Source organism: Hippoglossus hippoglossus, chromosome 1 (assembly GCF_009819705.1).
Source record: "Hippoglossus hippoglossus isolate fHipHip1 chromosome 1, fHipHip1.pri, whole genome shotgun sequence".
Lineage (NCBI taxonomy): Eukaryota > Metazoa > Chordata > Actinopteri > Pleuronectiformes > Pleuronectidae > Hippoglossus > Hippoglossus hippoglossus.
Genome location: NC_047151.1, coordinates 21,030,058 through 21,058,054, shown reverse-complemented (window position 1 = coordinate 21,058,054; position 27,997 = coordinate 21,030,058). Strand labels below are relative to the sequence as shown.

Genomic DNA, 27,997 nt, shown 5'->3' with positions numbered 1-27,997 from the left:
AAAAAAAAAAAAGGTACATATCGTTTCAAGCAATGGAATGTAGTACAACCAACAGGCATAAATACATTTATTTCAATGAAGTACTAGTAAAAAAAGGACTAGCAAACAAAAAACTAAACCAGCACAGCTGCAGTGTTCAGGGCCAGTGACGACGAGGCCGGCTTGTAGAGGAGCACTTCCTAAAAACCTAAAAAACGACCAGATCAGTCCGTCGGGGTGTTTAACACAGTACAATATCACGGCCTGCTAAACAAACACAGACACTAGAACTAACAGTACTGGAGCTGGCTGCGCTCTCAAATTCTGATACTGCTGCTCGTCAACAGCTTCACAACTTGAGCTTCTTCCTGCGTCCGCGACCGTCGGGGGTTCCCTCTGACTTTCGTTTCTGAGCCTGGAAGAAGAGGAGACAAAGAGGACGAGAGATAAATGAGCAGGAATTGAGTTTCGAGCAAAGTAGTAATGGTAGAAGTTTGGAGGAAGTTAGGAGAGTTAGTATAAAGAGTGACAGAGTCGGCATATAAAGCAGATCATGGTGGATTAAGGGATCAAACACACAGGACTTTCAGAATTCGGTTTGTTTTGCTAATTTCAGTGTAATCCAAAAATACTTCTACAAGACAAACCAATACACTTCTACACATTCAATTAACCAGAAAGAGGAAAATATAATAATATCTTATACACCTCCCATAATCCTGTTCTATTTCTGGACTGTATACATTTTTCTACCATGGGTTTTTTATTTTCTGTTTGTTTCCAATCAAAACATTTTTATTTTATTTTGAAAGGCAAAGTTCTTGTAGATGTGTGTCAACAAAAACATTTGACTCAAAGCAAGGTATTAAAATTTATACAAAATCACTTTGGTATTGTACCAAAACCCAGCTGTCATACTGGCACAGGATTGATTCATTGAAAACATCACCTAGCGCCAGATTAATATTGTTTTGAATTCGAACTATTTTAGCAGCAATGATTAACCAGTTGTTTCCCTTCTGTTGAATGACTTTGGATTCATGACTTACTGATGCACCCTTTGGACCTCGTTTCTTCTTCTCGGCCTTCTCCCTCTCCTCCAGCTCCATGTTCTCTCTCTCTATCAGCGTAATTAGGGTGTTGCATCGTCTCTGAAGCTCCTGTACAACAAATTTACAAAAACACAATTTTAATCATTAAGCAAATAAATATATAAATACAGGACAAATGGTGCAAAGAAGCCAAAATTCACCATGGCGGTCCTGGACTTGAGGAACCAGTCGAAGCGGAACTGAGGTGAGTTACGGATGCACTGACGCAGCTCATCGTACACACTCTCCTTGTCGAAGCCCAGCTTGTGGAGCATACAGATGAGGAAGCGGTCTTCTTCCTCCGTGTAGTTCTTGCCTTTGTTGGTGCCGTAGGAAATACGGAGCTGATGGAAGGGAGCCTTGTAGCGACCAATCTAAGCGAGGAGATGGGAACACGTTGAGGGATCAGTAATTAATAAAGAACTGAGGATAATGTGATTAAGAGACAGTTAAGGGATCAGAGGGAGATTTAAAGATCAAAGTAATTCGTTTAAACCACAAGTGAACAGTCAGCTACCTTTGAGTCAAGTGCTTTCTTGATGCTAATCCTTCTCTGAATCCTGGCCTCTCCTCTCTCGATCTGGGCCATGATCTTCTCGATGTCCTGCAGCTCATTGCAGCGCTCCCAGAAAACAGCTGGAGGAACAAGCCAATATTAAATCAAAATCATGCGTCTACCCACAAATTTTTGTGTATAACGGGTCGAAGTCATAGATTTGGTTTTGCTTTCCAGGCAGAAGAGGACAGCTAGATTTTTTACCAGAATATTCCATGACTTCTTCGGGGGTTTTCCCCTCCACTTCTCTGGCGATGTTCTCGATATCATCTCTTCCCCACTTCTCGTTGGCTTTGATAAACTGGTTGAAGTCACGTTTGTTCCAAATAGTAAATCCCTGCAGAGACGGTACACATAATCACAGTGTGCACACAAACAAGGTTTTGGATTTGCAGTACACCAGTCAAAAATTTAGACCATTGATTGAGAACATTCAGTACCTGTTGCAGCAGGTTCTCCTTCTCCTCCAGCTCCTCCTCTGTGAGAGCCTCGGCCTCGTCAATCTTAGCCTGCTCCTCTTTCTGCGCCTGAGCAGAGTTTGGCATTTCCAGGTTACGGGGAACCTAAGAAGACAAGGCCACAGAACGACTTAGAGACATTTCTAAAGACATTAAAAGCAAACCCACTCTTGTCTGATATATATATTTGTACCTTGTAGCCTATGGTCTTCCTATAGAAGAGAATTTCCTTTTCAAGAAGCTCAAAGAGACGAGGGGGGAAGAACTGGAAGTCCTGGACATTTGGCTGCTTGGGAGGACGAGGAGCCTGGGAAATCGAGTCAAATAGACAAATGTTATGCCACAAACAGGATAACAAACCATCCATCATAAGTACGCTGACATTACACATTCTTTCTTTTATTTTTTATCCTCGGGGTGTTTGCACAATGATCAGTCCATACCTTGGGTGCTTTGGGTTCACTGACACGCAGGGCTTCTCTAAAGTAGGCATCCACAGCGTAATTGGCTTTCCTCTCTCTCTTGGGCGGCTCGATCCAGTTGGTAATGACCTGAATGAAGACAAAAGAAGGAAATAAGATAATGTCTCGAGGGTTCCTGTCGCTGGAATGAGAAATAGACGGATTACTGATGTTGGTTTCTTTACCTTTTTCTTCTCTCTATAGTCCTCTCCTTCAAATGTGTACACGCTGCTGTTCTCTGTGTCCATGGTGAAGTTTCTCAGGGTACTCTCACCCAGAGACGACATCTTCTCCTTCAACTCCATAGTCTAGTATATGACAATATCAGAGTTTTCAGTTTAAATTTCATGCAAAAAAAAAAAAGCATTAATTAGGAAATGCTGATCAAGAGATTGACTCTTTTGCTCACCTTTCTTTCACCTCTCTCCAGGATTGCATCAATGTCATCATCTGTGATCTCACTCTCTTTGGAAGCGAACACGTGTGTGGCACCGTGACGGATGATGGACAGCATCTCATCCTTGCCCAGCTTGTTTGCGTTTGGATCCACGAGTCTTCCTGTTAAACAAACAAAACAACAAAACGATCACTTACACAAAACCTTCCATCTTATTTAATTACAATCTAAAAAAAGATTCTGTACCAATGAGAAACGCTAATTCTTGATTATTATTCAGAATTTAGATCAAATCTGTTTGTTCCAGTTCAATCTGCCCTTTCTCTCTAATCACACCTGAGGATGTTAAAACTTGCTTTTATAGCCACGTTCACTTGAAATCATAGCTCAGCTGATGAGGATTTACCTTGCTGGATGACAATGGAGTCCAGGCGCAGTTTCATCTCGGCCCTCTCTACGATCCTCTCCTCCACTGTGTTTTCGGTGATGAAACGAAAGACGCGTACCTGCTTCTGCTGACCAATCCTGTGAGCTCGGTCCTTAAATGAGAAGATCAAACTAATTATGTTATCCCGTGTCAGAAACCAACAGTGTTCCGGTATCCGTCCCCAAACTACTTCAAAGTACTAACCATGGCCTGCAGGTCGACTTGAGGGTTCCAGTCCGAGTCGTAGAGGATGACGACGTCGGCTGTAGCCAGGTTGATCCCCAGCCCACCGGCCCTGGTGCTCAACATGAAGATGAACTTAGCGCTGCCGGGCTCATTGAATGTGTTGATAGAGATCTGAAAACCAGCAAAGATACTAGAAGCTTGAGTGTCTCATATTACACTCACTTCATGTAAATCTACTCTCATAGACCCTGACTTGTAACATATTTGAGAAGGGAGTGTCTTACCTGTCTTTCCTCGTGCGGCGTCTGACCATCCAAGCGGCAGTACCCATAGTTCCTCCACATGCAGTAGTCCTCCAAGATGTCCAGCACCCTGGTCATCTGACTGAAGATGAGCACACGGGAACCTGGGAAAATGGATAATGGTTGTAAGTTAAATGTACAGAAGAGTTAAATTACCTCTGGGTATGTTTAAACATTGACTATGCCAAGAATATTCACTTCAATATATTATGACTGCTATGCACATTTTGCACATCTATGTTAACAATATATGAACAGGTTTTTAGTTAAATGCTGAATGAAAAAGAAGAGGAGACCCCTTAGTTTCAAGTGATAATCCACATACCCTGCTGCTTCATCTTGGGTAGCAGCTTCTCCAGCACCACCATCTTGCCGCTGTTCACGGCCAGATGCAGGTCAGTTGTGTACGGAGGACCTGGCTCAGCTCCGTCGAACAGGTACGGGTGGTTGCAACATTTTCTGAGCTGCATGAGAACGTTCAGCAGGCGCATCTTGTCCATCTTACCCGCTGAGTTCAGAATGTCAATGTCCTTCATCAGAATCTTTGTGTACCTGACGTGTTGCAACACAGGTCCATATTACATTACATACGTTAAAGATGGAGGGGGAAAAAAGATGCTTGGGGCTAATTTTAAACATGTAAAGGTCAACTGCTTACCACTCTCGCTGCATCTTGCTCAGGCCCACGTACATCTTGATCTCTTTTTTTGGGAGCAAAGTTTTCTCCACGTCAGCTTTAATACGACGGAGCAAGAAAGGACGTAGAACCTACACAAAAGAAAAAACGGTGGCTTTAAAAAGCTACAATCCACGCAAGTACAATACATTTAAAAATGAACAGTTCAGTTAAAAGTTGTCATTGAGGGAATTCAATACATACAGTGTGAAGACGTTCCACCAACTTCGTGTCACCCAAGCAGTTGTTTGTGTCAAACCAGGAGTCAAAGTCCTTAAGGGGGAGGGAAAATTAAAATTTGAAAGATTAGTACCAGAGGGGAAAACACTTTTCTACTAAACAGACTTGAAGTGAGGAGGTTATGTTTTCAGTAATATCCCCCCTTGATTCTTATCAAGTCTCACATCTGCTGAGTTAAAGACGTCAGGCAGCAGGAAGTTGAGCAGAGCCCACAGCTCGTGGAGGTTGTTTTGAAGGGGTGTTCCAGTCAGCAGTAAACGATTGGTGGTCTTGAATTCTCGTACAATTTCTGATAGCTGTGGGAAAACAAACAAAGCTTAAGCTTTACTGGACTACCCTGCTACATTAAATGTAAAAGAAAAGTAGTTGTGAAACATGTGAATATCTGTTTTATTGTCTGACCTTTGATTTCTCATTCTTGATCCTGTGGGCTTCGTCGATTACGAGGTACCTCCAGTTGAACTTCTTGAACACAGCCTTTTCAATGATGAGCATCTCGTAGGATGTGACACACACATCCCACTCTCCTGGCAGCAGCACATCTCTGATCAAAGCAGTCTGAGAACAAGGCAAACATGTTCAGCATTTTACTTTCTTGACCTGTGACAGTAACCTAGAATTTACAATGCTAATTCTGCATATTGTTCTTGGCAATCTTGAGCACAGTTTTCGGATTATCACTTCCAAATTACCGAGTGTTATTTTCCCATTTGTGAAGCTAAAGTTAACTGTAGCCAACAGTGACAGATGATCCACCTGAAAAAGAATCTTGTGCATGCTGTTGACAACTAAAGCATCTACTCAGTTCTCTTTCTCACCTCAACACATACTCACTTTGACTCTCACAGAGAAATTAAAATTAAATGAAATGATCACAGCTGTAAATGTAATTTACCCAAATTTCTCATCAGCGATGATAGTAACAATAACCCCAAACCAGACACCAAAATTGAGATGCTGAAAATGGTGATTCTGTTCAAACTGAAGCTACTATGCTAAAATGTGGCTTGACCGACTGTGATCCATCAAATATGAAGCATTACAGACTGAAACACAAAATCTCTCTAAAAAAAAAATAATCATATTTTCAGTTGAATGTCGGCTTCCAGATAATCACAACATTCAGACAAAGCCTACCCTCTGTTCTCTGTCTCCAATCAGGCAGACTGCACGAAGAGAGGGAACCCATCGTTTGAACTCGTTCATCCAGTTGTATAAGGTGGACTTGGGCACCAGCACCATGTGGGGACCCGGGATGTTTCTGTAGTGCTTCATGTAACCCAGCAGGGCGATAGTCTGGAGAGTTTTACCCAAACCCTAAGAAACAGCAGAGCGAGAGAGGGTGTGAGGCGGGACAATACACGAAAAAACAAAATATACACATGCTAATGTAAAAGCGATACTTTTGACCGCAAGAGAGCCACTCACCATTTCATCAGCGAGGATGCCATTGATGCCATTTTCATACAAAGAGATGAGCCAGTTCAAGCCACGGACCTGATAGTCCCTCATTTTCCCAGCTTTGACATCTAGATGTGGGACAAAAACACAAATAATGATCACTTTTGCATTAGGGTGGGCCAACTGACAATTTTATATCACGATCTTTAAGATGTCAACAATCCATTATGCATCTTAAAACGTAGGGAATGTGACATTTTATGGCATCAACACTCCTTCCAACTACTTCACAAAGTTCCTTCCTCTCATGCTCAGATAAAAACAGGTCATTGCTTACAAGAGGGAGAATCGTCAAAACGAGCGCAGACATTGGTCGTCTTGGTGCTTTCGTTCAGAAGCTCTTCATCCTCCTCCTGCTCCGTCCGCCGGTGCCGGTTGCTGTCAATCAAAGACAATCTTTCCGAATCATAAAAGATGCGGACTTTATTAAATATAAAACTTCTATAGTAGGAGGTCTTAGACTCACTCTCCAGCAGACAGCAGGTTTTGTTTTTCATCTTTTTTTATGCGAGGACGTCCTGGTTTCATCTTCAGTGGAGAGGTAGGGGTCTTCTGTGCAGCTGGTTGGATGAAATGAGCAAACAACTCTGTTTGCTTCAACAGGTACTCAAATCTGTTGGTCCGGTCTGTTTGCTACACACACACACACACACACACACACACACACGGGGGAAAAATTGTCTTTAACTTATTTATCTAAGAACAGGGACTTGTGGCGTGCAATGTGAGCTACGGGGCCCGGCCCCTTACCACTTTCTCCTCGTAACCTGGAGCAATAGCTGAGGAAGATGATGCATCTGCTCCATCGGGACCGGCATCTGAGGAGGACTCTTTTCCAGCATCTGAAGAGTCAGACTTATCCTGAGCAGGAAAAACATGAGAAGACCGTTTTATTATTTGGATATTCTTTAAATTTACGTTCACCCCCCAAAACAGCAGACAGGAATATGGGATGGGATGTTGTCACAAATTTTCCATCTATACACTTTATTTTACTATTCACTCAGAGGCTAACAGCATTGACTTCCTTTAGTTTAGTTTGACAATGTGACATGTGCTATATTTGTACAGAAGATAATATCTTCACTCTTCATAAGATAAGATATAACTTTATAAATCCCAAAGTAAAAACCTGTACCAGATCTTGCTCTAAAGTTATAACAACAAAGACTAATGCAATAGTATTAAAGTATTACAAGTATAAAATATTAAATGATAATAAGGAGACTATTGCCTAGTTACATAATAAAACAAAATAATAAACTAGACTAAAATTGGAATAAAGAAAAGTAGAAATGTATTGAGTATTAAATAATAATAAAAAGAATGTGGCACATAAAGGACATGATAATGAAAGCGTAATGCAGCACATGATGTGGAGTAGTAATCGAATCGAGTTGTTTTTAAAGAGTCAATATATTTATAATGTGTTGAATCATTCATATTTATCTTATATAAAGATATCGATGTTTACAGATGAGAGAACTCGAGCTGTTTCTGTTAAGTTCGTTCATCCTCTTCACAACAACAGCAGCGGAAGTCTAGTGACAGACCGGGGAGCTCGGAGGCAGCGTCTGAAAACAAAGACCCTGATGGGACCGAGCTGAGCCCAGAGCTGCTGCTGCGGCTCTCCTCTGTTCTCATGTTTCCCCAAAGAGCCGCAGCATCACGGTCACTACGACCCGACCTCCGGGTGACTCTGGTCCCGTGGTAAACACAAACACACGCCGCTACTTTTACCGCGACCATCAATGGGAAGCTAACGGGGCTAAGCTAGCAGCGTGAGCCCGGCCTCTCCGCTGCTGCCGCTCCGAGCTGTGACGTTAGCTTCAGACACCGGAGAGAGCTAATGGTAGCACCGCTAGCTAACTGGCTAACTAGCTAAAGCAGTCCGCATTAACGTCGACACAGTGAAAGTTTCACGAAGCCGAATTTAACAGACAGAGGAGAGTCAAACTTTAAACTCATGCCGGGGGTTTAGTGAGACATTTCCCCGGTGTTGACAGGAGACTCTCCGGGTATTCACCGTCTTTACCTCCGCTCCTCTGGCTTCTACAACTTCAGGGAGCTCTTCCCGCGGCAGCACGCAGTTTTCGCTTTCGGACATTTTCTATCGAATTTCCCCTTCGGTCCGGGTCTGTGGTCCGTTATCAGCTGCCCGGTGTCGTGCCGTGTGGAAGCCGCTGAAGATCCTCCGGACTTAGTCTCGGTAAACGAGGAGAACCCTGTTGTTTTTAATGAAAACACTCCGGAGCGTCTCAGGAGCCGCTGCCGCACTAGCAAAGCTTTCTCTCGGGCACCCGCGCTCTCAGCCCGCTAATGTTATCCGGTGCGTGCGCGCTATCGCGAGACTCGGGGATGCTGCCTTCGGGGAAACATTGCTATTCAGCCGTGAACGAGTTCTTCCATGTTTTTGATGCCATTCCCTCCAGAGAGTTTAATGTTAATAAATAAATGAACTTGACTTCATAAAAGCTGAGATAAAATTATAATTTACTTATATTATTCTTATTCTTATATTTATATATATATATATATATATATATTTTTAAATGTGTATACTTAAAGCACATTCCCCCAATCATTCATATCTTTGCTTCGGTTTAAATTCTGAGTGCTTGACTTAAACTTGTTATCAAATATTATAACAATGTAGTATATTTGTAAATATACTCAGGCTTCGTTAAGGATGTGAACACTTGAGAGCTTGGGAAGCGGGGAATGTACGAGGATTACTTAAAAGCAGCACATATGATGTACACAAACTCCTCAAAAGTTCATAAATATCTCAACTACGGTTTTACTACATTTAAATCTTGTCATCAAGCAGGACTCAGAATTGTCTCTGCACATGACACTTCCGGTGTTGATGCTAAAAAAAATTCCTCTGCGGGAACAGGCACAGTAAGCGACGGACATCGCTTCTCGCAGGGGTCCTTCCAGTGTCTCTGTCCACGGGATGACGTCAGCCGACGGTTGATCAGCTGAGCGAACAAATGGAACCAAAATAAAACGGGTTTATCTGTTAAAAGTCGTTTTTTGTCGACCGACAGTTTATGATATTCAGGTTGGACACTGTTGACATGCTCTATTTTGGTGAGTTCACATTATAAACCCCTTTTCTCAGGTTAATTTACACGTTAGCGGCATTTGTGCTAAGTCAGTGGCTCCTGACGTTACCCAGCTAATGTCAGGCCTGTTTGGCTGCTTTGTTGTTTTCTTTATAGATATATGTGATTTTAACAACAGCGGCCATGCTGGAGCAGGAGAGCAGGCACCAGATGTCTGTGGCTGTATTTAACATCCGAGCCCTGTTTTTAAACTGTCGGAGAAGCGCCCGTTAACGCTAACGTTACAGCTAGCGTTAGCATGCTAGCCGCCTGTTTCCACACAGGCTCGATGTTTTCCTCAACGACAAAAAACAACCGGGAGAAAAAAGGTTTCAAATATTGTTGAACACGTGTAACGTCATTATATTTTCCGTTTGCCTGGTTTTGAGTCTGTTGAATTTGTTGGTTCATCTGCATAGACAGATAAACAGTGTAAAGATAAAAGTGCTTTAATTATCCTAAAGGGAAATCGTAGTTTTGCAACAGCACCTTCACATAAATCACATGATGAAACCATGATGGATGTAACAAACAATCATTTTAAGCGAAATTATATACAGTAACTAGATTTAGAAAATGAAGTAAATAAATGAAAATATCGGGAACAGATAGAGGCCAAAAATAGTCTCACAGCTATTGTACACAAACTACATTGCAGTACAGTACAGGCAAAATGGCTCAACAGCGCCCCCTAAAACGCAGCAATTCCGTCTGGTTTAACCGATCTTCTCGAAATTCGGTACACACATGTATCATTAAAAACGTCCCCGGCACAAATTTGATAAACGCAACAGGAAGTTGGCCATTATGGGCATTTTAGACGTTGTGTATTTTAACAAACTCCTCCTAGAGGTTTCAACGGATCAACTTCAAATTCAGTGAGTGTCATCTTAACAAGATGGAGATTAAAACCAACTCAAATTGTGAGTTTTCTTCGTCACACGGTGTGACCTTGGCGTCAAATATTGATGAATCACCATCAAAACACGAGGTAGTTGTATCTCGGATACACATGATCCAATTGACTCCAAACTGGAAATGTATGACATCTCATGAAATCATGACTTAAAATCACAGCGCCCCCTGGTGGCAACGGAAAATGTCTTGTTTTTTGCATGTCTTACACTTTGATGTACTCCTCCTTGTCCATCTTCCATAACCATGTCAAACAGTGTCAGAAGGGCCTCAAAACATTGATGATGAAGTCTTATGGAAACTGTGAGTTTTTGTCCAACACCAGGCTAGTGGCGTGGTGTGAAATGTCTACGTGTCACTGTGACACACGGAACTGCTTTAACTTCAGTGTACTTTTTTCAATATCCCTCAAAGTACATGTGTGTAATAACAGCCCGCTACCTGAAGACATTCATATGGTTTTAATGGAGGGCTTGACAAAAAAACACTTCAAAGGATTCATTAAGCAAATAATTCCTTAGTGGTCAGTTTGCTTTAGTCCTTTAACGGTCATAGACTCCAGTCTTAGACTGTTGAAAAGGTGAAAGACGTATACGATCTGAAGAGAAACAAGAGTGTTTTTGACCTGAACAGATCTTTTAGTCTGTATGTAGTGATAGCACCACCTACTGCCAAGAGGAGGTAAGCCTCGTTTTACAACTTTTTTTTGATTTACATTCGATTTTCACCGTGTGGTCTACACCTGATGGCGTGGGCGTAGTCCAGCGCAGCGTGACGGAGGCAGGAAGAGACGTGTTTATCCTTCCTGCGATGCACAAAACGCAAGCAACACGGAACCGTTTCGCCTGGTCCCTGTTAGCCCTCCCGGCGGCCGCATCAGGTCCCGAGATCGCAAGTGCTCGGGCCAGCACAATGCTGCTCGCAGCCCTAGTTCTTAGAATTAATTATCACGTTTTCACAGATAATTCAATTATTTATACTTTGACCAGAATAACTGTTATAACAAGCATCATATTGTAAATTATATCATATTGAAAATGTCTTAAAAATCTAAGATTAAACTTAGTGAACCCTGCAGGAATTCTAATCAATTATAATGTATCAAAAACCTGTATGTTTGATTACAAAAATACTCAACATCTATGACTAGTTTACTTGGCTTTAATGAGGCTCAGTCTATAGTACATGTCGCTGCCCATTCAGCTGAGTAAACATGTTCTGTGTTTGTACGCTGACAATGTTCACTCAGTGAATGCAGACAATTGATGCGCTCTGACAGGTGGAGTGGAAAGAGCTCGGCACGCCAATGAGACCAAACTCTCTCTTGTGTTCACTGTGATTTAAACAACAAAAACAATTTGTGATATCCCCAAAGTAATAGTAAAGTATGATGCCAGACTCTGTGATAACAAAGTGTCAACTAATTATTTCCTGTATTCTCCTCTACAGACCGTCATAATGGACAAGATTTTGGAGGGCCTCGTGAGCTCCGATCACTCTGTTCTAGTGAAGAGGGCCATTGTGAAGAAGGTAGTGGAAGCAGCAGAGAAAGATGTGACTGAGGAGCAGTGTCAGGCGCTGTTTACTCTCACCACCCGCCTCATCTTGCTTGGTGAAGATGCCTTCCAGAAACAGATTGGCTTCCAGGTTTTGGAAGCCTATGCGCGTTACCACCGCCCAGAGTTTGAGCTTTTCTTCAGTAAAGACTTTGTCCTCAGTCTTCTCCAGCAGGGCTATGGCCAGCTGAGCAACAGAGACCCAGCCATAATAGAACACATCCACTGCTGCCTGCGGCTGCTCATCAGCTGCCCGTCAGTGCTGGAGATCTTCAGCATGATCCAGGTTGAGGTCTTAAGGATGGTGTGTGAGCGTCCGGAGCCAACTGTTTGTGCCCGTCTGAGCACTCTGCTGTCGGACTTTGTGCAGTGCATCCCGAGGGATAAGTCAGGCGTTCTGTTTTGCCAGCAGCTGGTCAGGACCATCAGTTACTTCCACTGCTTCTCCAGCCAAGAGCGAGAGCTGAGAGAGTATGTGGGTCAGGTGACTAAGGTCAGCACGCTGCTGCAGAACATCTGGAAGGCTGACCCCACCACACTGCTTCCCTCACTGCAGGAAGTCTTTTCCATTATCTCCTCCACAGGTGAGACTCATTATGTCTATAATACATGGGGATGCAGTTTAATGGAACAGAAACATGCATCTTATTTCATTCTAGAACGTTTAATAGCGCAAAGAATGAATATTAACAAATTTGTATTTTATTCAAACTGTCATGGATGTGAGCCAGATAGTAATGGAGAAAGAGAATTTGCATTTGGCAGCATGGACCCATTTCTTGTAAATCTCTCTCGACAAATAATGGCGTTAGTACCAGGGTTATTAACGCAAGATTAAGCACTTGCAGACAGTTACCTTTTTTCATTTTGTTTTTTTTGGGCCCTGCCAAAAGCTGACATTGATTCATTTGAGTGTAGGTTGGATGTAAATCCAACAATTTTCAGTTAGTATTATTGACTCACTGGTTATTTTAATGGGGGGAGTCGAGGCTTAATTTTACAAGGATGTAGTTAAGTTCAGAATATTTCAGTTGAAAGCTGAAATACAGCTGCAGACCTTTTATTGGTGGTACATTTTAGTGACAGTGTCCTGAGCGAACAGTGCAGTGTTGTTGTTGAGAGACTGAACTGTGAAGCAGCACGAAATAAACAAACAGCGGGCTTCAGTTACAATGAAAGAGTCACACTGACAGCATGTGACAGTGAGCGGTGCGAGCAGAGCCTGTGTGGGTTAAAAGGTCATTCTGCCTCGATTTCAGTGACATTGCTGCATTTGTAAAGTGTTTTTTAAAGTGGAGATTTCCACAGTTTCTCAATAATCAACTGTTAAAGCATTAAATATGTTTTTAATGTTAAAATAGGCCTAATTTAGTTGAAGTGCAGCTCTATTATGTGAGAAGAAATAAACATGTATTCTCAATCTATATTGTCAGATACTCAGCACAGACCTTGGATCAGGGTTAGGGACTTCAAGACGTCCCAACGGAAACAATTGTCAAATGCTTGGGCCAGGGATGGATAAAGCAACATTAACTACTTAAAATACAACATAACCAGCCCTGCTGTGAATACAAACATTGTGAAGCTTAAAGAATCAACAGTTGTGTTGAGGCCTTAGTTTGTGCTGGTCTTGCACTGCATGGTACAAATCAAAAATGTTCATGTTTGAACGGCACTTACTGTCCTTTGAGACAAAAAGAAAATGTACAGTTGGGTAATTGTGTTTCACTTTGATTCTGATTTACATCTCGCAGACCCTTCCTTTGAGCCATCCATCGCCCTCGCCAGCCTGGTCCAGCACATCCCTGTCCAGATGATCACGGTGCTCATCAAGAGCCTCACCACAGACCAGAATGTCAAAGACGCGAGCATGACTAAAGCCCTCTGCAGGTTACCTCACACATTGACAACTTTGACAAATTAAAACACACTTATTTAAGAATATTTAAGTTGGAGGTTTGCAGTTTTTATTTGGTTACATGTTGCATCACTAAATTTGCTTTCACATTGTCAGTCAAGTACAGCAAATTATAGATGTATTTAATGTCTCCATTTTGCTCATTATCTACACTCTTCTTCTGTCCGTCTAGGATGATTGACTGGCTCTCTTGGCCTCTGGCCCATCACGTTGACACCTGGGTCATCGCTCTGTTGAAAGGACTCGCTGCAGTTCAGAAGTTCACTATCCTTATTGATGTCACTCTGCTCAAGATTGAACTGGTTCGTCAAGTCCTCGTTTTAATGTATTGTTGCCCTCAGGAAGGAGAAAATGTAGTGATTGTTTTAATCGTTTAATGACATAAAGATTTATTTTTAATCCACAGGTATTCAGTCGTCTGTGGTACCCTATAGTGCGGCAGGGAGCTCTAGCCGTGCTCTCTCATATGCTGCTGAGTTTCCAGCACTCTCCCGAGGCCTTCCATTTGGTAAGGGATCTCCTGTCTCCTCACAGCCCATTTCCCTCTCAAATGGCCGGCCACTGTATCGGTTTTCTCATTTTTTTCTCCTCTGGTTTAAATTACTTAAAAGCTGCACAGACTTATCCCAGAACCCCAGGCCTGGCCTGGCTCCACCATTAAGGACGTGTGATGCACTAGAATGCCGAGCAATGGCCCTTGAGTTGGCCTATTAGAATCCAAGAACATGAATAGACTCAAAAATAATCAGAAAATGAGACTGAACTCTCTGTGGGGTTCCTTATGTGCAGCTTCCCTCTGGCTGACAGCCCTGAAGATTTGTGTGATTAATATAAGTAGTAGCTTCCACTGTTTTCAACACCACAGTGTCCTTATTTTTCTCTTCCCTTCATCCCTCACTTTCTTAGGTTGTTCCACATGTGGTGCATCTAGTCCAATCCTTAAGGACAGATGGTCTCCCCACCAGTAAAGCTTTCCTGGTGCAGTTCACGGAGCTCATACACTGCATGATGTACCAGTACTCCGGCTTCCCTGACCTCTATGACCACATACTAGAGGCCATCAAGGTAAACGAGTGCAGAACACCTTATGCAACAATATTTCTAAAATGTATTGATTTGTGTTCATCATTGAAAAAATAATCAAAACCTGCAATATTTGTTGTCAATTTCTACCAGTGAATTTCCAGGGTACCCTTTGTGTTCTGTATCTTATAAATTATTTAAATTTGTTCTGTCAGGATCTCCCAAAACCCGGCGAGGAGAAGATTAAACTGGTGTTGAATCAAAGTGCCTGGACGTCTCAGTCCAACTCATTTGTGTCTGGTCTACTGAGGCAAGCTGGGAAGTCTGAGACGGGCAAGACAGGCCTGGTCAACCTGGGGAACACCTGTTACATGAACAGCATCATCCAGACCCTCTTCATGGCCACAGAGTGAGTGTATATATAAATATATATATATATATATATATACACCCTTTTTATGTAACACAGGATTGAATATGACTTTTTTTCTCAGTTTCAGGAGGCATGTTTTATCTTTACATCTGAACGGTTCCCACACACTGATGAAAAAGCTTCAGTTGCTCTTTGCTTTCCTTGCGCACACACAGGTTAGTGTTGCCTCTGCGTAACAGATTTATACCAAATATTGTTACTTGTGGATTCTAATGGTGGATGACAATGAGACTCTCTGTGTGTTTGTGCGTGTGTGTCCTGTAGAGGGCAGCATATGCTCCCAGAAACTTCTTGGAAGTGTCTCGGCCTCCCTGGTTCAACATGGGCTCTCAGCAGGACTGTTCTGAGTACCTCAGGTTTCTTCTAGACAGGTACTGTAGACTGGATTAATCAATCCCAGTTAGACTGTGAAGTGTATGCATCATTTTAGATAAAAACTAATAAATTATAATGCTTTTCCTGTATTGCCAAATTAATTGACATTATACAAAGTTACGATATACATTATTTCTTTCTTTATTTTTTTACTTTAGGCATTTTGAGTGTTGAGTGTGCATGACTGGAGCTTACTAGTGTAAAGTATGCTGTCACAAGAATGAAATGATATGACTCTTTGAGAAAGATAAAAAATAGTGGCAAAAATGATTATCAGGACAAAGTAGTATTTTCCCCTGACGTTGATTGTCCCTGTCTCCTGCTCTCAAGGTTACATGAAGAGGAGAGAACAATTCAGGTCCTGGAATCAGCTAAGTCAAAGGTTGCCTCCCCTGTCGACACAAGCAGCAAAGACCCAACAGGTCTGACTTCTCCAGAGGAGGGCGAAGAGCTGCCTTCGGCTCCTGCAGAAACCAAACCCGAGAATGATGGGAAGACTTTGATAGAGAGGATGTTTGGTGGGAAGCTAATCACAGGCATTCGCTGTACACACTGCAACTGCATCTCTGAGAAAGAGGAGCCTTTCAGTGACCTCTCATTGGCCTTTTGTCCCTCTGCCACCTCTCTGGACGGCCCTCAGCCTTTTGGGCCCCCGGAGGAGCCCAAGGTTCTCTGTCAGGGATCTGTTAATGGTGGCAGTGAGATTCCTGAACCAGGAACAGCCTCGGCTAGCAATGTCCATTTTACGCCAGTGACAAATGAGCCTCCTCTCTCTGTGCCGGACCTGGTGAACTATTTTTTGGCCCCAGAGACCCTAGATGAAGACAATGCCTATTTCTGTGAGACGTGTAGCTCCCTCCAGCGGGCAGAGAAGACCTTGAAAGTGGTGTCAGCACCCGAGTACTTGATCCTCACTCTGCTGCGATTCTCTTACGATGCTAAATGCCACGTCCGCAGGAAGATTCTGGAAAATGTCACCATCCCATCGGTCATGAGACTTCCAGTACATGCCCCTTCAATGACTCTACCCTGTTCCTCTTCTACCTCCTCTTCTCTGCAAGTGGATTCTCCTGAGAGCAGTGAGAATCTGGCCAAGAAACTCAAACCATCTCAAAGAGAGGAGGAGGAAGAGGAGAAGGAGAGGATAGATGGACTAGAGCAGATAAATGGAGAAGGAGAAACACCAGTGTTGTCCGTGCCCTATGTCCTCAGCTCAGTGGTGATGCATTCTGGTATATCATCCGAGAGTGGCCACTACTACTCCTACGGCCGTAACCTCAGCGGAACAGATGGAACGCAGCACCCAGCCAATCACTTTGCCCTCCATGACAATTTGGGGAATGGCCAGGCCGAGTGTGGCCTCTCCACTTGCTCAGCTCTCGCAGTTCCACCCGAACAAGGAGACGCAGTCCCTACGAGTGTCCAGGAAGCGAAGGATTGGCTGCTGTTCAATGACAGCAGAGTGACATTCACCTCCTTCCAATCAGTGCAAAACATTACTAATCGCTTCCCCAAGGACACAGCTTATGTGCTTATGTACAGAAAACAGGAGCTACAAGGGCAGAACATAAATGGGGGACTCGCAGCAAATGGAATGAGATTGAGTGCTGAGCCTCCCCTGCAGAAAGAACTGCTGGATGCTATTATCAAGGACAACAAGCTGTATTTACAGGTAAGTGAAGGGGAACAAAAGAAACAATACTTCTCCCTCAGCATTGTGGTACACGTCTAAACTATCAGTGCCCATAAATCATACCTGCTAAGACTTCCATGGATATTCAGACCTATTTTTAGCGCATGTCATGCATTTGACTTAGAACATTATTAGTGCTAACCTCCTAAGTGTGCGGTTATTATGAAAGTCAAGCATTGTACAAGATTCTCTCAGGTGGAAAATGGCTGAGAGCAAACAGAACGTTCTCTTACAGATAGCTAAGAGCCTGAATATCATTTTTTTTTTTGACTGCACTTGAAGCCAAATCTGAACTGTCCCGTTGTACGATGTAAAGTGTAATTTCACGAGTCACTGAACTGTGCTGCTCTTGGTTGACATTCCACCACGCTTGCATAAGTGACCAAAGTGAATCACCTCTAGAGGGTGCTGTAACAATGTAAATATCAGTCTCATAGAGCTGCATAGATACTTTTGGCACCTATGAATATTTTTAACAGTTAAAAAATAGGCCGATGTGTAAAACTCTCTTTCCTTCATGATGTCAACAGGAACAGGAGCTCAATGCTCGGACCCAGGCTCTGCAGGCCCCTTCATCTTCCTGTTCATTCAGGCCCAACGGTTCAGATGACAATAACCCACCGGGGAGCTGCGGCCCTTCTGGTGGAGGTGGAGGAGGAGGAGGAGGAGGTTTCAATACCATTAGCAGACTGGTGTTCTGAACAAAATAAATGCAGCAGGAGACCCACATGAACTGCCACTAGGGGAGCCCTGGACTCTTGTGCACATAACCTCGGACAGAGAGCACTGAAGTGATCTAAGAACAAACTAAATCAAGCATTGAGTGTCTGTGCTGGTTCTGATCATAGATTTGATTTTGACTTGAATAGTTTTTACACCACTGTATCATGGTCAGCATTTAATATTTTATTTTTTATTTATTCAGGATAGTTTTTTGTGATTTCATTATTGTAATCTTCCATTGATACTTCAAATCAATAAAAAAAAATACATAGGCAGAAAACACCCATTGGTTGAAGTGTTTTCTTCCTTAATTTCTAGAAATTTGGCACTATATACAGTTAAACTATAGAAGTACATTGATGGAAATGTACACATCTAGAACATGCTCTTGTTATCTGGCTTGTATTTATGACAAAGAACAAAACATCCAATTGTAAGATAGTTTTTCTGATCGGTCAGATTCCTGAACAAACTTTGTTTACTTTTCTGATTTGCAGGCAGCTATCAAATGCTGTGGAGTTTTACTTTAATATTTTTTTTTCCTGTGTGTTTTTTTGTGTGTGTTTTATAGGTTTGATATGCCATGCAATAAATGTACATACAACCTAAATATCATTTCTGAATATTCATGAAATAAAAAAATATATAAGAAAAGTGAAAACTGGGAAAATTTCCAAGTTAAGGCATTTTCAGTAAGAATATTTAAAGCTGTTTCCATGCTCTCAGCTAGTGGGATTTACAGAGGATTAAAAAGTCCTTGTTACAACAGGTTACTGTCTGACAACATATTGTAATGTACTTCCTCTGATTTGATTATTCAGGGAGACTTTTGTGTTCATGCTGATTTTTATGTGCCTTTTGATATTTAATGCAGACTTTTGAAGAAGTGATCTGAATTTACAACCTCAGCTGTACTGTGTTAATATTCATAATGGCTTCACCTTTTCCTCCAGTAAAAAACTCAAAAAACCAGGAAAACAAATCAGTGTTTGTTGTATTGTCTTTACTCTACAAAAAACAACCTCCCAGTTATTTAAAGTTGTATCAGTGGGTAGATGGTGAGGACTGAACTATTGATGTGATATTAAATACATGGCAGGACAAATGGTAAATTAAGAAATGTAAAAGATGGAAGACAATAGATATATGTTCAACTGAGCCGTGGAAGGCAGCAGGTGGTTTCTGGAAATTCATTCCTGTGGTAATGAACCAAACAGTAAAGCTCCTGTAGTCAAGCCCAGCTTTACCTAAATGACCCTATTACCTACTTTCCATATTTCAGCATTTCTACTGCAGAAACTTTACTGACCACTTGGAGTCAGTACTTCATCCGAACCACTGTACATGTTCCTCAGTAAAAATAAACAACTTTATAATAAAAGTATAAAGATAACCCAAATAAATATATAAGAAAGTACTTCAATAACTGTACACACAATAAGTGACTGATAAGTAAATTAATATATATATGAATGTTTCACAGTATATTCAGGTGCTATGATAAATATATGATAATTATTGCACAGTGTTTTAAGGTGACATGATGAACATGTTAAATAAACATTGCAAATACATGTAATTATTTTGAGAGATGTATTTTTTTTAATATATGTTTCTGCTTAGTGAATCATAACAAGCATACTTACCCTTCCATTTGTGGCTTTGATTGCAAAATATATTTGCACAATTGCAGATATGGAATAGGCAAAGCAGTGACTGAAAGGGGAACTGGGAAATCACAGCTCGCTGCTCCCACAGTCATCGGACAAATGAAAGTCCAACTGTGGCAACAACAAGTTATTTGTTACAACGCTGTTTTTACTCATTTGCTACTTTACAGGAAAAAAAAACCCCAACAGGAGCACCAAAGCTTTCAAAGGGCATTTGAAGAAAAAAATCAATGACTCTCAATTATTAATCAACCGAACCATTAGATTTTTGTTGAAATCGTCCCTCCCGGGAATAATATATTACATTGTCTCTTTAAATTTTATGTCCGATTAGGATTCAGTAATGTTTACGAATGTTTTCATCTGGTGCTGGCCCAAATGAGTTATGCACTAAAACTCAGATATCATCAGCTGACCACAAGAATGCTGTTGGGCCCACGTATAGAAAAGATTTCTGCACCAGTGAAACACAACAAGAGGAGACAACGTGAAACAAAGAAACAGCTTCACACAAACACACAGTGTCGCAGAGGTAGAAATGTAAAAGTCTGGTGCAGCGAGAACATGGCAGGATCTTGTGCGCCTGTGAAGTTGTAACACTGCAGATTAGAGCTAAATAGATAATTAAGTGGAATTGGTGTATTGCGTCCATAGCCTTTAATTGCTCCCTGTTTCTTCATCAATAGCAAGGCTGTTGAGGGAGGCTGTGGGCCTGTGCAATGGAAAAGTCATTAATCATAGAATAACAGGGAACATCCTTTGGGGGAAGTGTTTACCATTACAATAGCATTCCAATAAGATTCCTCGGATACCAATCTGAGTCCAGGAGAAACACGTCTCAGTGGATGAGACCAGTTATAGATGCTCTGTTGAGCCTGGGAGATCGATCGATACCAGGATTGCAAGTGTGGTGTCGGACAATTAAACCAGTACCGGTACATCAGATGTTTTCTCTTAGGATACAGTTCAAATGAAAACAACATTAATAATAATAATACAATAAGTTTTGTTAGGAATATAGTGTTTGTAGTTACGTGGTCATGTTGATAAGTAGGCCAAAACACACTGTAAAATCTGTCTTTTAAATCTTTTGTAAAGACACATTTTTATACTTGTGCTTTCTCGGGACCTAAGGTCTCAATTCACCTCTTATTGCTTATATTTATTTATTTAATTTTAACAGACTGTTTTGTTGTTTTCCTAATGTTTTATTTTATTTCATTGTCACTCTCTCCTCATCTGTAACATCTTCAGTCTTGGATCTGTGCTCCACTGCTGTGTGATCACTGAATTGCTTTTGGTTTCTATTGTTTGTTTCTGTGGTTGTTTCCTATATTTTTGGCCTTCAATTGTTCATTTTTGACTTGTAAAGCAGTTTGTAATTGTTTATCATTACTGATAATAAAAACAACAACAACAACAATAATAATAACGAAGATACATTTCATAAAATACACCTGTGAGTATGGCAGTTGGTCAAGTGTCATCATTCAAACTGTACATGATATGTGGGGGGAGTTTCCTCCAGAGTACATGTGTCATTGTGGATTCTGTAGTTCAGCCATGTGATGATTTGTTGGGACCTTCACTCAGGAGCTGATTCTTTTCTTTGTCTGAGGGAACTTTTGTAAAAGCTGTTTTTCGCTGTGTTTCACCACAGCTCATCCACCGAACCCTCCCTCCACTGGTGTTCAGGGACGGAACACAGCGGGGTTTGGACTACATGTCCCACGGTTCAGAGGAACTACACTTTTCCCTGCTCGCCTCCTCCTCCACACCAGTGGTTATTCCAACAGAGTTAGACAGATACAACTTCCGACTGCGACCTTCAGAACAAATGTCCCCTTGACGATGAAAGGGGTTGTGCCTCGTGCAGGAAAAGACAATTACACAAGTGTACGTAAATAAAATGAATAAATAAATGAAGCTTACGATTCAATATTTATTTATTTATTATAAATTGTTCTATCAACATATTAATTTGTTTATTTACTTAATTCTTTCCTACGTTGATTCATCAATACATTGATTTATTATATTTGTATTCATACACAAATAGACGTAAAAATAAATCTAGCAATACATATGAGAAGGCTATTTTATTTTTCTAAATAAATAAATCGATTAATGTATGTGATTAAACGTTTATTAATTAATTGATGTCTAAATTATTATTTATATTATTGTATTTATTTTTACTTTTTTTGTGGTACTCAAAATAAATGCCAAAAACATATTTTTACCATTGCTCTGAAATGTTGAGCTTACTAACATAGGCTGGATATTAAGGGATTTTATTATGAAATCAACATTTTTTCAGACTCGTTCAAATAAAATACAAAACAACATTCACTGAAATTGATAAATGTAAAAGAGAAAACTTATATATAAAAATATAGCCTACTAACGCAAAACTAAACGTTCCAGTCGTTCCATTGACCTTGTGTTAACTTACATTTGACAATAAAAACTTGAAACTCAACAACTAGCGACTCGTCGAGCGTCTCTTCTTTTATTTTGAAAGCGAAGCCCCCCTCGCTTCCTGTGCTTCTCCCCTCGCGAGCCGCGCCAGCTTGACGCCGCCATGTTCCAGAGGAGGGTGAGTTCAGGGAGAGACGGAGCCACCCTGTCAATCACGATGAAGGAGCCATGGCAGTGAAGAGACGGTGAATCCGGTAGTTTCTGTAGTTTCTCTCGCTCCGGGGACCAGGTGAAATATGCTGCGGGTCACTGCGGGACACCCACTCCTCTTATCGCCAACTGGGAATCGCTCCACTTTGACGGGAACCAGCACGAGGCGGCGCATATAACAACAACAACAAGAAGAAGAAGAAGAAGAAGAAGAAGAAGAAGAAGAAGAAGAAAAAACTTCCGCTGGCTTCGTCTTTTCTCTTCTCGTGTTCCAGTTTGGACACAACACACAAGTCCCGGCGGGTGTTTGTCCTAAAGGCGGCGCCTCGGAGGCTCGAACCCGCTCCGCGCTCAGGACGCGGCCGCTTATTTGACTCCAACTCGTGGAAAATCTGGTCCGTGCATTTCAGAGCCTCCGCCGTGTCGGTGAGTTCGACTTTCTCGAAGGAGTGACGGTGTTTACTCAGGAGGAAAAACAACTTTTTTGAACGTCCCAGCTTCCCACTCTGAGCTTTTCTTGTCTCCTTCTTGTTGCTGCAGGTCGGAGAAGACACTCCCCAGGAGGCTCGAAGCCGCAGCAGCGAGTCCAGGGAGAGATTCCGAGATCCGCAGCTATGAGCGGGGGGGATGTGGTGTGCTCGGGGTGGCTGAGAAAGTCTCCTCCTGAAAAAAAGTTGAGACGTTACGTAAGTGCACTTTATATCCTATTTGTCGCGTTGTGTGTGATAAGTGGGGCGCGCAGTGTGTCGGCTCTGTCGTGTGTGTGGGGGGGACGGGACAGACATGTGCAGGCCTCATCTCCTGCAAAACAACCTTTGCTGTGTGTGTGTCTGTCTCTTTCTGAACCCGCGTCTCCTCTGAGCGGACTTAACCACGAGTTAGCACGTAGGACACATGGCTGTTTGTTTTTAGGCTTTTTGCCTGTTTGGGAGTGGGCTGTTTGCTTGCCAGGAGTCTACTTCACAATCATTCATTGTCTTTTAGTGAGTCCTCCTCACACAGGTCTACAATATCCTCTCACTTTGTGTTGTTTGTGTGCTTAATGTTGTGTGCAGACCGTTTTATATACAGACCATGGGTGCAGAGTTATGTTTGATAAACTCTGCGTCCATCCTACCTGGTTTATTTGCAGTGAAGATTTTATAGTCAATGTATTTCATGGGCTGTTTCCTTGTCATTAGTGAGTCCTCTTCCAAACAGTTCTACAATGTACTGTACCGACCTTTTGTCGTTTGTGTGCTGGGTGTTGTGTGTAGAACTTTTTACAAATAGTCTTTGGTGCAGAGCGAAGGGGAAACACTTTACGTCCATCCTACCTGGTTTATCTGCAGTGAAGATTTTAGAGTCAACGTTTTTCATAAAATGAAACTGAATTTTTTTTACTAGTGGAGTGCACATTCTTAACATGCCTGCGTGGAATAGGCTGTTTCCTTGTCATGATTCCTCCTCCAACAGTTCTGCAACATACTGTCACTTTTTGTTGTTTGCAGACTAAATGTTGCATGCTATACAGTCTATGGTACAGGAGTGAAATGAGAAAACTTTGCTTTCATCCTACCTGGTTAATCTGCAATAAAGATAATTCACATTTTTCTTAAAGAATAAGATTGAACTTTCTCTGGCAATTTACAGTAGATATGTGATGTATGAAGCTGATTAGATGAATAGTTAGCGAGATATGCATTCCACAGACAGACAGACAGAAAGACAGATGTTTGTGGAATTAGTAGATGAGACAGCCTTCCTAAGTTTTTATGTATTGACCCATTCCAATATCATTCCCCCTGCGAGGATTTGATTTTCTCGGACCAGCAACACAATGAGCTGAGGGTTAAACAATTTACACAACAGTGGAGCAATGCACCAGTGGATGACCAATTTCCTGTGGATTTCAAACTGGTTACAGAGAGATGTTAGATGTACTTAGTGTAGTGTTGTTTGTCACAGCTACTGTAACAATTAGAGTTTACAGCCCCACACTGACTGTTAAACTTTCACACTGGTGTTACTCACTCAGATCATCCCATGTTACATGCAGCCAAGTGATATATAACCGTTGAGGACAAGCAGCCATTCCCTTTTCATACCAGTCTTGAGTGCAATTGCCTCTGCTTGTTTTGTTGTGCAGTTGGGAAAAATCCTTTTGTGGCCCGCAACATCGGCTCTGACGCAAAACAGTAAATAACTTGCTACATGTTTCCCTTGTGGACCAGTGGATATCTCTGTTATTGGTATTTTAAGAGAGGGGGGGGGGGGGGGTTGTTTTCACAGAAACAACAGGTCCAATGTAATGTTTTTCATGAAAGCAGTAAAACTTAAAATCTAGGCACATAGACGAGAAGAGCTGTCTCACATTCATGATAAAATATAATTGGATGAACAGGAAGACAAAATCCTACTTAACTACTTGATAGGGCCATTTTTTGTGTCACTGTCTTTACGGGTCTTAAATTCTTTATTTTTATATTATTTTCCTGTTTATATTTCTTTATTCTCTTGTCTGCCTCATTCTGACCTGCCTGCTGCTGTAACAAGTGAATTTCCTCGATGTGTGGATAACCCTAACCCCTAACCCAAATCCACCAACCACAAGTAGAAAATTGGCTTCCTGTTTGTACCCACATGCCAAGTGAATGGTCATGTGATACGCGTTTACAGGTGTTTGAGCATGGATGGAATTTCCGTCTGACCTAAAACGCTTGTGTGGACAGAGGTCATCCTAGTTTTAAAATGCTCTTTGAAACTGAAAGTATTGGTCTGGACGTAGCCTGAATGACTCAGAATTGTTCTTTCTCAATAGAGTACTGGTGGCGGACTTAGTTGTTCTCATGGGGATAGTTGAGAATAGCTTGCGGGACATCACCCACTATGTTATTATGATCCTGGGAAGTCTTCTGATTCTAATTTCTTTCCGAGGAAGACTTTAATGGTTTACAGCTGATCAGCAAACAGCCTTATTGTTTCCTTTTATATTTTAATGCGACTACCCATTGTTGGTTGTTGTTGTGGCTCTTTGTCGTTGAGAAATTTGTCATTTTAAATCACTGGTTGGCCATGAAGAACGAAGTTAAAAACATGTGAAAATGTTTTTTAGAGGCTTTAGGGACCTGCAAAACCAGCACCACCACCAACCAGTCTTCCATTAGGATTATCAGAACAGATATTGACATCCATTCTCATACCGTGCTGGCTGCAGAGACCCATTCTGAAGCCTCCATATGAGGTCATACCAAAAGAGTGCTTTAGGACCAAGAATCCTCAGATTTCAAACCTCATTTCTACACTGAGTTCATGAAGGATACTTGAGCCATCAGGTTTAGATATCACACAGTCAGCCCCAAACGTAACTTCCATTGCATTAAATATTCCCATACATTTTTAAGTTGGTCTCTCGGCATCAAAGTAGTTCTTCACCGCAGCTCATCAACTGGATCGGCAAATCGAGCCCCTATGGTCCATAATGCAGTACAGCCTCAAGATTTTATGTGCTCTGCAAATGGCTTTTCCTCCATTGACATAATACTGATTAACAGAAAAGTGGGTGGCTGGTACATGGCCCCCCCTCCCCGTGAAAGGTCATAGTGCTTGGTCACATGAGGCTGTGTAATCTGCACACTGACTGTGCTTTTTTTTTGGCAGATGACAAATTGTTCAAAACTTACCTACAGTATCTGGCAACTCACCACCAGCTGTTTGAGTCGGTGCCCAAAACAGACAGACATTGTGGTTTTAAGCTGAGAAGGATTAGTGGGAAAGTTTAAGGGCTGAATGGAGGAATTGTGTTGGTATTTCAATATTCTGGGGGCTACCGGGTCTTTTTTCATTTCCTCACTTGGTGAATTAACCAAAACAATTGTACAGTTAGAAACTTGCGTATCTGAGATCGTCTGCATAGGAGCAGTTCCACTGTTTGTATTGGTCACTCGTAATGGATCACGATGATTCATTGCCGTGAACATGATTCGTCAGGTAGATTTGAATCTGCAATGGTGGTGAAGACAACTCCCATGATCCCGCGCTGCTTCACAGCGTCGTCAAACTGTCCTGTTGGCAAAGTTAAAATGATTTGTGATTACTACTCTGAATATCAGCCATAGTAAAATCTTGTGGTTCTACTGTCTTTATGTCCCTGTGACATATAATTACGTGCCTCTCATTAATGTCCACTGATAGCAAGACCACTTTGGGATAGAAAACTATAGTAGTTTGTTTTTTATAAGTGAGGAGAAGGCTGAGATGTTGAGGCTCTGATGGAAAAAGACTCAAATACTGTATATATTTTCTATTGCTTCTTAAAAGGCAAGCAACGGCAGTCCCCTGCCACAATTTCAATACCCTTTTCTCCACGGCAGCTGTCAATCCAAACCTTAGGTACGAGTTTAATTATTGCTTGTTCAGATGTTTTCTCTTCTTCATTTGTCTCATTACCCACTGTGGGTCTGTTTTAAAAACAGTGATATTACAGTTTGATTCCCACAAATATCACACTGATTTGAAATGATCAGGACCAACCTGGTGTGTTTGCCAGCAGTCAGAGTGGGTAGATTTTATTTAAATGTATTCACAGTTTTCCCCTTTTACCAACACATGCACACAAAAATCCTCTTCATCTATTGTAAGTAATGCCGCACTAGTATTTGCAGAACAATACTGATTTATCGTGCAGCCTGAAAAACGTTCTTCTCGTGGACAGCCATCTGTTTAAAATATGTGTTTTTCAGGAAAGATTTAAGTTTTGCTTAATTCTGCTTGATTAAGTAGTGAAACTAAATTAGCAGTAAACCTTTAAAGCACGTTTTCCACCAAGGAGTTTATCAAAGAGTGACTGATAAAGGAATTAATAAAGTGGTTTGATAAGAGCTAATTGAATTTAACTGATACTAATCGTTTGACTAGTAATCGCTTCACTAGTAATGAAGCTGCTAGCCCTAACTCTTCTATTCCATCGTATTTACCCTCTGAAATTAATAAGATTACAAAGTTCAACTGTTCCTCACATGATTCAATTTTCACCCTGCTTGAACTCAGGCTTCCATGTAAATTGCCTTGCAGTTGTCTCTTATTAAATCTAATAATTCTATTAAGCTACAAAAGGCAGATAATTCAGTCACCGTGTAGATACAAGGTTTTTGATAGTTTTTTTTCGCCCTTTAAACGTGAGCAGTTTCATATGAGCTCCTTTTGAATATCAAAAATATTCCTGGTTTTGATATCCTAAATTGTGTTGCATTAACTTTGGGGAAATGATTCTCGCTGATGTCTTGTCACCGGTGAAATGGATTTAGGCCAAGCAAAATGCCAAATAGACAGTTATGCCTGCATTTGATAGTTTTCCAAAGTTGTTCACTGAGGTGAAGCGTTTTCACCCATTGTCATGTGACACACATGTCACATGGTGTTAGTGCAAAATATCATATCCCTCAAACATGCAGTTGACGTAGCTCCAAACACTACCTGTGTAACGGCATACCGGCATTAGTTTACTTCACTAAACTGAAAGATGCAAAGCTGTTATTTTTTTTAAATAAAAGTTGCTTAAAGTAAATATTATTTTATTCAGCTTGATCTGAAGAAAAATCTTGTAGTTACAAGAAAAACCCTCTTGAGCATTTGATCTGAACCAAGTGGAGCACTCGGTGTTCTTATAGCCAACAGTTGGTGGCAGGTTCAATGACTGGATAAATTACCCCAAAACAAACTGAACAGAATAGAACAC

General features: G+C 41.5%; 3 protein-coding genes across 13 annotated transcripts in view; 2 read left to right on the top strand and 1 right to left on the bottom strand.

Annotated features, from left to right (window-relative positions):
• Position 1: 1 nt before the first annotated feature.
• Positions 2 to 8,555, bottom strand: smarca5 (SWI/SNF related, matrix associated, actin dependent regulator of chromatin, subfamily a, member 5). Of its 3 annotated transcripts, none has more exons than XM_034581365.1 (24): positions 8,270 to 8,554; positions 6,985 to 7,095; positions 6,701 to 6,867; positions 6,512 to 6,630; positions 6,202 to 6,302; positions 5,911 to 6,090; positions 5,176 to 5,331; positions 4,938 to 5,069; positions 4,738 to 4,806; positions 4,516 to 4,625; positions 4,183 to 4,409; positions 3,840 to 3,961; positions 3,574 to 3,726; positions 3,349 to 3,481; positions 2,955 to 3,103; positions 2,731 to 2,853; positions 2,528 to 2,635; positions 2,278 to 2,391; positions 2,067 to 2,189; positions 1,831 to 1,963; positions 1,588 to 1,706; positions 1,232 to 1,444; positions 1,029 to 1,139; positions 2 to 394 (listed from the first exon to the last, which is right to left on the bottom strand). In XM_034581365.1, exons 1-24 carry the CDS (start codon positions 8,339 to 8,341, stop codon positions 329 to 331), a joined length of 3,111 nt encoding a protein of 1,036 aa, XP_034437256.1. In that variant the 5' UTR covers positions 8,342 to 8,554; the 3' UTR covers positions 2 to 328. The 3 variants fall into 3 exon arrangements, with proteins under 3 accessions (XP_034437256.1, XP_034437263.1, XP_034437268.1); XM_034581372.1 differs by having other exon boundaries at positions 6,512 to 6,612; positions 8,270 to 8,541; XM_034581377.1 differs by lacking the exon at positions 2 to 394 and adding an exon at positions 714 to 749 and having other exon boundaries at positions 1,011 to 1,139; positions 8,270 to 8,555.
• Positions 8,556 to 9,135: 580 nt separating this feature from the next.
• Positions 9,136 to 18,958, top strand: usp38 (ubiquitin specific peptidase 38). The gene is made up of 11 exons (XM_034581353.1): positions 9,136 to 9,330; positions 11,709 to 12,399; positions 13,570 to 13,705; positions 13,906 to 14,035; positions 14,140 to 14,241; positions 14,640 to 14,798; positions 14,972 to 15,165; positions 15,251 to 15,344; positions 15,454 to 15,560; positions 15,895 to 17,236; positions 17,788 to 18,958. Exons 2-11 carry the CDS (start codon positions 11,718 to 11,720, stop codon positions 17,956 to 17,958), a joined length of 3,117 nt encoding a protein of 1,038 aa, XP_034437244.1. The 5' UTR covers positions 9,136 to 9,330; positions 11,709 to 11,717; the 3' UTR covers positions 17,959 to 18,958.
• A 3,107-nt stretch (positions 18,959 to 22,065) lies between these two features.
• gab1 (GRB2-associated binding protein 1) overlaps positions 22,066 to 27,997 on the top strand; it is a 50,560-nt gene continuing 44,628 nt past the window's right edge. The window contains exons 1-2 of one of the 9 annotated variants that reach the window (XR_004614606.1): positions 22,066 to 22,707; positions 22,822 to 22,967. Coding sequence is in view for 8 of the 9 variants with exons in the window: in XM_034592045.1 (XP_034447936.1) it covers positions 22,896 to 22,967 (72 nt within the window). In the remaining variant the exon portion in view is untranslated. The remainder of the gene's footprint in view (positions 22,708 to 22,821; positions 22,968 to 27,997) is intronic. The other 8 variants (XM_034592045.1, XM_034592044.1, XM_034592054.1 and 5 more) reach the window with 8 other exon arrangements.